Genomic DNA, 10000 nt, shown 5'->3' on the forward strand with positions numbered 1-10000 from the left:
ACAAACAAATGCTCAACAAACCAGAATATGTTTTATATTTTACATTCTTCAAAGTAATTAAATGAGAAGGTGTGTCCAAACATTTGACTGGTACTGTATTCGTAAAGCATTTAAGTTAATACACATTTCTTACTCATTTGACTGGTACTGTATTCGTAAAGCATTTAAGTTAATACACATTTCTTACTCCAGTTATATAAGCATAATTATACTGTGATACAAAGAACCAGCTTTGACTCAGCTTTTACTTTGAAATGACCTCCATTCACTTCCGGATCCCGTCGCAGGCCCCGCCCCTCCGTGCTGTCGTCACTTCCTCCTCTGAGCTCCTCCTGCAGCAGCAGACCGCCGCGCTGCTAACTTCTGCTCGTCTCCTCGTACAGACAGGTGAGTTGTCTTTAAACATGTAAAGTTAGCATTTGTTTGCTTTTCCACTGTCAGACGTTCACACAGAGACGACACAGACACCGTGTAGCCGAGCTATGCGGGGCGGTGCGGGCGGTGCGGGTCGGTGGTCCTCCTCCTCCTCCTCCTCCTCCTCCTCCTCCTCCAGTGTTTGGGCCTGTTTCTGGCTGTTTCTTTGTCCCACTGCTGCAGCTGGCAGTGGCACAGGTCGATGCCTCCTCCCTCCTCCTCCTCCTCCTCCTCGCTTTGTTCAGCATGTATTTAATGCTTCATTTAGAGAAACCACTTTAGATTGTAAAACTCTGACCTACAAAGATGAACTTTGACCAAACTATGTGTGCTGGTGCCTCATCTTATCTTATCTTATCTTACCTTACCTCCTCTATCTGAGGGACGACAAAGGCCTGTTGGCTTTGGTCTGGTTGTGAATCATGACAAAGGGCAATAAATGAGTTTAATTTAGATGCACACATTGATCATTGGACATAAAACTACCTCCCTGCTGCAGTTAAGGCCTGGTTGGATCAATACTCTGTTTACTGTGCAAACATAATTACATCCTGCATTTCTATATAATTGCAAAGCTTTTATTTAAATGTACACCGTCTATTAAAACAAGTTTACATAGTATAAGTGTATCCTGGAGCTGATTTTCACGTTTCATGGTTACATAAGCCTCTTAGTGGGCTATTGTTCCCGGCGGGCCTAACATGACTTGCATGTGACTTTACTCGGTTTTCTGTAACTGAACAGGCTTTTCAGCTGTGAACCAAATGTCATCAGATCTGTGGACCCTGGCTGTGTGTTTTAGCCTTCAGATCTTAATGGCTTATGTGAAGGATTTCAGAGCTCCACCCAGCTGGACTTTATGTATGAGCATCAAGAGTTTTGTGGTAACTATATGTGCTGTATCTCCCTCAGTCATTTACACCCATCACCATGTCTGCTGGAAATGCGAAGATCGGCCATCCGGCCCCAGACTTCAAAGCCACAGCTGTAGTGGACGGACAGTTCAAGGACATCAAGCTGTCAGACTACAAAGGTAACTTTTTGTTATTTCACAAAGGCCATGTATACTTTTACTTTTGTTGTTTTATCTAATATTGGTTGATCATAATCAGTCAATGTTTATCTCCTCTTCTGCTGCTGTGCTCTTCAGGGAAGTATGTGATCTTCTTCTTCTACCCACTGGACTTCACATTCGTGTGTCCCACTGAGATCGTGGCTTTCAGCGACAGGGCGGAGGAATTCCGCAGTCTCGGCTGTGAGGTGATCGGCTGCTCTGTGGACTCTCACTTCAGTCACTTGGCATGGTGAGGAAATAGATATTTACTGTAATCCTCGTAATTGTATGAAGTGTAGATGACATGTGTCAGCAAATGGAGTAGCCAGAGCTGCCTTTAACAAAAGTTTTCTTTGCCCGTATTTCAGTTTATATTATTCAGTTTTAAACTGTGCCTGTTTAGTACGACTGTTTTGGAAAAATAAAAATGTATTTTATTCTTGTCAGAGCAGATCAACAGCAACACAGGTCTTTCCACAAATATCCTAAACATTATCACTAAGAAAAAGCTTTAGGAGCCTAAAAAACACGAGCATTATATTGAGCAAAAGCTGTGGTTGGTGTTAACTATTTCTGACCGTGGCTTACTTTTAAGGTTAGCGTGCACCAGGAACAGTAGGAAAATATAAACATTGGTTCGGGACTCCATAAATATTGTTATTATTAAATGACTGAGATCAGGGCATTGTAAGTTGTGAATTTCTTATTTCTGTGCTTGGAGAAACATTTTTGGCAGATCTGAAGCAGCACAGTTTATCTCCTGTCACTGTGCTGCTCTGCATAGTCGTGATAAGTTCTGAGCTAACGGTCTCTGCAATGGGTCTTGATGCGAGCTAGATTTTGACAAGCTTTAAGTACATCCGAAGTGAAAATAACACTTGACATCTTGTCAGGTTGTTGGCCTGTTTATGTTTTTTTTCTTTTCATTTATATTATATATTTCTTTTCTACAGGGTCAACACACCAAGGAAGCAGGGAGGTCTGGGTAACATGAAAATCCCGCTCGTGGCAGACCTCACCAAGACCATCTCCAGGGACTATGGTGTGCTGAAGGAGGACGACGGCGTTGCATACAGGTCTGTGCCTGTGTCGTTGCAATAAGTGGCCATTAGCCACTGTAGTGGAAGCTTGAGATAAGTAGACAGTAGATGGCGGTTGGCACGCCTGTTTGGAGTAACTGACAGGAGTACGGGCATGGGAGCAAAGAAATGTAATGCTGTGGACGGAGACAGCTGCAAAAACATATTTTATCCTCCTAAAAGAAAGCTCCAGCTAAAAATATCATGGACAGTTTAAGTGTACGCTATTGAGAATATTTCCCCGCTACCTTGTCGTCAGACAGTCCATTACTACGGGGAACTGAAGCCATTATACTCATCTATGCCTTTTTCAAAGCCACAGGACTCCATCGACAAAAACAGTAATTTAACCTTGCAGAACAAGGGAGTTGCTGTTCTACCACTGCCTCGATGGGTTAGTTTGTTACTGTTATTATGTGACTTTGGTGGTTTCAAAGGGTTAGTTCGGATTAACCAAATTCACACAATAACAAACAAACTAACCCATCGAGGCAGCGGAAGACCAGCAACCCCCGGGTTCTGCAATGTAACATCCGTATTTCAATGGCGCCTGCTGGCTTTGAAGAGAGCATATATTGTATTATATAATATGATAGCTCTAGTCCCCAGTAAGAAAGGGCTATCTGTCGGCAAGATAAAGCGATGAAAATATTCTATATATAGTGCTAACTTAAACCTATACTGATTTGTTTTTTTAGATAGTCATTTCTTTTAGGTACTATCAATGTCCACAGTAGCACATTGCTTTTCTCCCGTCTGTCTCTCAAAACCGGGGGCATACTGACGGCCATCTACTTACTATGGATAAAAACCTCATACAACTCTACTTTAAAACATCCAAGCTATCCCTTTAAGCATGTGAAGAGACTGGAGAATGTAGGTGGAATGATTGTTCTAGGGTCATGAAACGTTTCCTTTGGACTACACATTTACATTTCCGCACCCCAATCTAAAGATTTGAGACAATCGCGAGAGTTCAATAACATATACATCTAACTCAGCCAGTATGCCATCTCAGTCGGTGCTTGTGCATCTTAGGACACAAGTCACAAATGATCAGAAATGTCTGTTGTGCAATACTTAAACCTTACTTTGTGCCTGCCAGGGGTCTGTTTGTGATCGATGACAAGGGCATCTTGAGGCAGATCACAATCAATGACTTGCCCGTTGGACGCTCTGTGGATGAGACTCTGCGCCTGGTCCAGGCCTTCCAGCACACTGACAAACATGGAGAGGGTGAGTAACATCACTGCCGATACCTCAGTTTGTTGTTTAGGCTTCGGTTAATAAAACCACTGCTCTCCCTTTATTACATGCAAACACACAATGCTTAGTTTTATTGTTTTTTGTTCTGCTCTTTGTACAGGCAACTCAAAATCATGACTGAATGGTTTTGATTATGCCGATGGCCTTTGCTTCTGCTCTTATCAATTTAATCAGTAACATTCATTATTTTCTGTTTGTTTGAAAGCTGTTAGTTTATGAACATGGAATTCTTCTTTAACCTTCAATTATGCACAACATGGCTCATCACATAGTATTTTTTGTTGCCTGGTGCTTTAGTTGTCTCTTTTGCATATTTATCTATGACTTTTCTTGCTCTCATTGGCATCTAATAGAAACACTTGATTTTATTTGTTGTTTTCTATACTTTGTAGGAATAATGTCACAGCTAGCATGTAAATAGTTAGGAAAATGTGTTTAAATGAGGTTGTTTGGACAGAGCCTTGAATTATTTGTTTACCCTCCGTGTTATTCCCACATGTACTTTGTCCTCAGGGGTATTTAAAGTTCACTGTCATTTACACCTTGTGGTAAACTTTGTTCCCTCTCCCTCCCCACACAGTGTGCCCTGCTGGATGGAAACCTGGAAGCGACACCATCATCCCCGACGTGCAGAAGAGCAAAGCCTTCTTCTCCAAGCAGTAAATGGGGAAAGATCTTCTGGCTGACTTCCTAACCATAGCACTTACCTTCAGATGAGATGTGTTCCTGTGAAGCAGTATCTAATGGCGTCCAATCTAAAGTATTAAACCCAACAAATCTTTCTAACCTTGTTAGATTAATCTTTTGTTGCCGATCTTTATCTTTGTACGTCCAGTGTACAATTGGTGGGGCGACCTCATAGTCTCAAGCACTGAAACTATCGTTTTGTTCCATTTTCAGAAAAAAAAGTATTGATATTTTTCCTTGCTGTAATTTAATGATCTGCTACCATCTTTATTAAAACAGTGGGTAAATTGTGACTTAAGTGTGTTTTTGTCTGTACATTATACTGTGTACGTTGTTCCACGTGTGCCCTCTGGGTGGCGCCATAGATCTTCCTGAATCTGTTCTTGGTGTCTACTTGTTTGGTGATTTAACAACTTGGAAGAAATATGCCAACAGACATTTTTGGGATTAAGTTGGTGTACCGGTCCTGGGCCTGGCTGAGGATCTGAGTACGTCACGGGGCAGTGAAGTGTTGGTTAATGTTGGAGTTACTGAGTGACTCAGACAAACAACCTGACGTTGCCAAATGTCTCTGAGGCTCGTTGGGAAAGATTGGACTGTCCCAGCTACCAAGTCTTTTCAGTGTTAGAGGAGAATAGTCATCCATAGGCATCCTAAATATTTCCAGTGTAATGACTTTGCTTTTTTTTCTTTCTTCTGTCATTCACTGATGAAGTAATTTACACACACTCACACTCACACTCACACACAGTATTAGCAGTTCAAACACAGGAGATTATTCCACCTTTACTGTCTCTTTCTGGACAAACATCAAAGTATTAACATTAAATATATATCTTTTCAAACACAACTTTGTGTGTCATTTTCACTTAAGTAAAAACATAAACTTGTATCATTGCTCTTCAGATTGAATAGTCTTCATTGTGGGTTGTAGTTGATATAGTTTATTATTGGGTAATTCCTGCATGATTGCTACTTATAATTTGTGACCTCTACTCGCCTACATATATTTCTAAATGTTTTTTTGTTGACACCAATTCTTGTAATACCTCACCAGCTCTTCATCATCAGAAAGTCTGTTCTGCTTGTTTGTCTGGAACTTTATTTCAACTTTTTTTTTTTTTCTTTCCTGAGCTAGTGTTCTCACGACTTGTTTTGGGAAATTGAAAGCTGATTGGGGAAACTCCCTTAACTCAAATAAACCGCTCATTGACGAGCCTCTATACACATACACACATACACACACACACAGACACACACACACACACACACACACACACACACACACACACACACACACACACATACACACACACACAGACACACACACACACACACATACATACATACACACACACACACACACACATTGTGGTTGAAGGGGAGAGAGCAGCATTTGTGACGGGTAATGTAGGAGGGAGTTCCCGGAAACCTTCTCTTTGTATGACGTTTGACAGCTCACAATGACCATATATGGACTGACGCATGTACGTCAATTGGGAAACAATCCTACGCTGGGACGTCTCCAAACGTCAAGCAAAACTTTAAGTGCTGACAAGAAGACATGGTTACATTAAGGAGAATTACCGTAATCACCCCCAAAGGAGAAACAACACGTGTCTTTTAGTTTCATACTTTCATTTACTTAAATATATATACTGTACAAGTAAAAAACACAGGCTCATCAGACTCAACCTGACGAATAACTTACATAGGAATGTGTATCACACAATTAAAGTAAAATGTAAACGACGACACTTTCAAAAAAAAAAATCAAAAATGCCCAAAGTGTTTTATCTTCCAGCCGCAGATGCAGGTCCAGGTCGCTCCTACAGACCTGTATAAAGTCAATGTTCTCTGTAATGTCAGTGCAGTTGTTGTCCAGTGTTTGTGTTGTTTATTTGTCTTTTTTTAAAAAGTGCTTGTTCTTTCCTCTTCAATAAGACTTGACTTTGGGCGCTAACATGAGCTGGCAGCCACTGCTCACATGCGTCATGACTTTCTGTTTGAGTTGCGCCACCTGCTCCCTCAGCACGGAGGCCGTGTTGGACAGCCCGGCGTTGTCCGTCTTTAACACCTTCACCTTGTCCTCCAGCCGGGAGATACGCTCCAGTTTGCGCCTCCGACACTTGGATGCAGCCAGCCGGTTCCTCAGCCTCTTGCGTTCGGCTTTCATGCGGTCCTGGTTGTCCAAATCGATGGGGGACATGGGAGGAGAGCCGTCGCTGCTCTGCATGTCCGGGACCGTCTGTGGCTCCTCTTTGAGCACTCCGTACCGCTGGGAGTGCATCCCTGCTCCCACCAGGGAGTGCTGGAAGTGGTGGGACCCGTGTGGAATGGGCTGGTGCTGCTGGTGGTACTGGTGGTGTGGTAGGTAGCTGATGGTGGTGGAGGGGTAGCTGTTCAGGGTGGTGTACTCCAGTGGGTCTGGCTGCATGGAGATGGAGGAGCCGAACACGGAGGCTGGAGCCGGGCCTCCTCCTCCTCCTCCTCCTCCTCCTCCTCCTCCTCCTCCTCCGCAGCCGCCGATGGACACGTTTGGAGGCGCCATCTGGTTCATCTTGTGGAGGTCGTCCAGCGCCTTCACGAAGCCCTCTGCGAAGCCTTCCTGCTCCTCTGTGATCCCCCGGTAGAGGAACTGAGCCGGCGTCGGCGTGGTGGTGATGACCCCGTTGCTGTTCTGGATGATCAGTCGCTCCAGGTCCGGAGAGGCGAGCTTCAGGGAGCCCGGGTCCGAAGCCCCGGAGGAGGAGAAGAAGTCCCCGTCTGAACGCAGCTGTGGTTTGAAGTTCGAGTTCCGATAAGAGTCGGAGAAGTTCAAGTTCATATTCTGCTTGAGCAGCTTGTAGTCTTGCAGGGCTGCTCCTGGATGGCCATAAGCAGAGAGAAACGAGTCGTCATAAAAAGGCTGTTCCATTATTGTGGACATATTTCAGAATACAAGTCAAATACAAGCCTGGACACCGAGGCTGTAGTGTCCAAAATGATTCAATCCAGCACAAAGTCCTTATACTGAAGAGCAAAGCTATGAAAAAAACAGAGCAAAACTTCCAAAATAGTGGAACTGTACTGTACCAAGTCGTCGATTTGTGTCTTTATGTTGTCCCGTGACTAACTCAGGTGTTTTTTTTGACTCCACTCCTCTTTTTTTTTCTCTTCTCTGCTCTGAAACTGAGCTCTTCTCGTTTCCTCTGTAGTGCCAGGCGGCCGCAGCGCTCTGCTCTACTTATATCATCCGCTTCCTAGTGCGCTCCGAGCGGCCTTCTGATTGGTGGTTTCTCGCTCCGTGGTCCACGCCTCCGGGAAGTCAGACACGCACACTGACGTCGATGCCGGGATCGAGGACTGTCAACAGACGAGGCCTGTTCAACGTGGGAGAGAGAGAGAGAGACTCAACCAGGGATAGAGCAGAAACAAGTGCACATCCACACTCCTCACTGCTTATTAAAACACTTTGAATGTGTCTCCATAAACACACTGAGTCTGATCCAGCTGGAGGCCTCACGGGTCAAAAGGTCAAACACTCAACAGCTTCTCCTTGTTACACTCAGCACCAAGGCCAGCAGTAAGGATATATAGTCTGGTGCTGAGTCATATTGTCCAAACTGATATCGGTAGGTCCATATTTGGGTATCCTGGCGCACCAGTTCCTCCTCCCTGACAGGACCGGGAAGCCAATCCCATGTTGGCCCGCATCCAGCATCCAGCTCCCTGGGATGTGGGAGGCGGAGGAGGTGCTGGCTGCCTCCAGCCCCGCAGGCAGGGAGAGGACGGGGTAGGTGGCGTAAACTCTTGGGCGTGATGTCTTCAAAAGAAATGCATGAAACATAATGTCTGTCTGGCAAAGGAAGACGTGTGCTCGGGGTATTAGACTGAACTGAAGTGATAAAAGAAATATTTAAAGAGAATTAAAAAAATTATAATTTAGAGTTATATAATTATGTTATTAGGCTGCTCATACAACGAGTTCAGTGTTGCTCACCATGAACTGTACTTATAAATAATATTCTAGCAATAAGGTAGTTGTACCTATCATTAAAAAATAAACAATAGTAGTAATTGGAGCTGACTATAGCCAGTGTGTATTTTACTACTTTTCTTCTTCTCCACTTTCCTGTTTTTATTAAGTGCACTGAACTGAATAGTAATTAAGGGAGCGTAAACACGTGACGGGCCTTTAAGGTAGGCCATGTTAGAGTAAAGACATGTCCCTTGGACTGAACACCTGTTTGATAGAAAGACGTCTTTGTCTTCTCTATATGGTAATGACCTCTGAATCACTTCCCAGAGGGCCATGCGCCCACGCACGTTCATATCAGTCTAGTTCGACTTTTCACCTCTCCTCAGGTCACATGTGTGAGTTTCTCTCATCATGACAGCACCTTATACACCTTTTTATGTAGCACCATCTTAAGCGTAATTTTTCTAATGTACAATTTTAGATAAGATAAGGCTGTTCTTAGTCAAAGAAGTCGCTTTCTAAATTGAATTAAAGGAGTAGTTCACTTGTAATGGAAATCCATTATGTTTTCACCAACTCAAACCCTTTACAGATGTAACATTGACCAGTTGGAAGATAATGGGAGTATCACACAATTGCATTGTGGGTAAAACAGTCAAATCATAACTATATTTTTTTATAGATCTCAGCACGGACATGTGGTGGCAAATTAGGTAATTACTGGATTTTTGGACTCATGGTGTGATTGTTGTGTAGGAATTTGACGGACATTTTACAGTTTCTTCTATTGAGTTATTGTCTGTAGTTTAGGCTTTAAAGGGACACCACAGTGTTTTGGTAATGCAGTACCATGCCTTTAGCGGACTCACAAAGGATGGATTAAATATGTTGAGATATTAAGACTTTTAGTACAATTCAAGTTCCAAAAACACAAAATCCTACATTTCCAATAATTAAAACAACAGCATTTCTCTTTAGACCCACATAGCCTTTTTAATGACCTTCTAGCAAACTCAACCCTGATGACATCACCTGGGTTATTTTGCTATGACTTGACAAAACTCCATGCAGAGCCACAGGAGAGATCATACAATTGTTTTCCCAGGCTGAGCAGTACTTTAATGTGAATATGATGGATACTAAATATGGGGTCAAACAGGTTAAACTCTTCTTTTTTAAATTAGGTTTCCTTAATATATTAAGACCAGGTTGACCTTTGAACCTTTGCCACCACCTTTGCACCAATGCTCATCTTACCTGAAGTGATAAATCAGCTGACCCTCACCAGACCTGCGGCATTTTTCTATGACATTGACGGAATTAAGGCAATTTTTTATAAATATATATGAAGCAACATCGGCAGCATCCTGTGCACTCCCTCAGTTAGTAGGAATCGAGCGCTGCAGTTTGGCCAGCGGTTACATGGCGGTCAGTTTGGGCCGAGCTCCTCCCACTGAATCAGCGCTCTGATGGGCCGTTGTCGTGAGGAGAAACGTCAGGGGAAGCAGAGAAACAGAAGTAGTTTCAGGGAAACAGAGT

At 43.3% G+C, this 10000-nt stretch overlaps 2 protein-coding genes across 2 annotated transcripts; one reads left to right on the forward strand and one right to left on the reverse strand.

Annotated features, from left to right (window-relative positions):
- The first annotated feature begins 278 nt into the window (after positions 1–278).
- Positions 279–4793, forward strand: prdx2 (peroxiredoxin 2). The gene is made up of 6 exons (XM_054603932.1): positions 279–387; positions 1327–1447; positions 1565–1718; positions 2422–2544; positions 3653–3783; positions 4394–4793. Exons 2-6 carry the CDS (start codon positions 1345–1347, stop codon positions 4474–4476), a joined length of 594 nt encoding a protein of 197 aa, XP_054459907.1. The 5' UTR covers positions 279–387; positions 1327–1344; the 3' UTR covers positions 4477–4793.
- A 1309-nt stretch (positions 4794–6102) lies between these two features.
- LOC129095900 (transcription factor JunB-like) lies at positions 6103–8366 on the reverse strand. Its single transcript, XM_054604507.1, has one exon. It carries the CDS (start codon positions 7427–7429, stop codon positions 6437–6439), a length of 993 nt encoding a protein of 330 aa, XP_054460482.1. The 5' UTR covers positions 7430–8366; the 3' UTR covers positions 6103–6436.
- Positions 8367–10000: the final 1634 nt, after the last annotated feature.

The sequence above is a fragment of the Anoplopoma fimbria genome, chromosome 9 (assembly GCF_027596085.1).
Source record: "Anoplopoma fimbria isolate UVic2021 breed Golden Eagle Sablefish chromosome 9, Afim_UVic_2022, whole genome shotgun sequence".
Lineage (NCBI taxonomy): Eukaryota > Metazoa > Chordata > Actinopteri > Perciformes > Anoplopomatidae > Anoplopoma > Anoplopoma fimbria.

Bases quoted from the DNA above. Each gene is read 5' to 3' on its own strand.
- prdx2 (XM_054603932.1), top strand. From the start codon at position 1,345: ATGTCTGCTGGAAATGCGAAGATCGGCCATCCGGCCCCAGACTTCAAA. The intron at 1,719-2,421 runs GTGAGGAAATAG...TCTTTTCTACAG, and splicing joins CACTTCAGTCACTTGGCATG to GGTCAACACACCAAGGAAGC. The intron at 2,545-3,652 runs GTCTGTGCCTGT...TGTGCCTGCCAG, and splicing joins GACGACGGCGTTGCATACAG to GGGTCTGTTTGTGATCGATG.
- LOC129095900 (XM_054604507.1), bottom strand. From the start codon at position 7,429: ATGTCCACAATAATGGAACAGCCTTTTTATGACGACTCGTTTCTCTCT.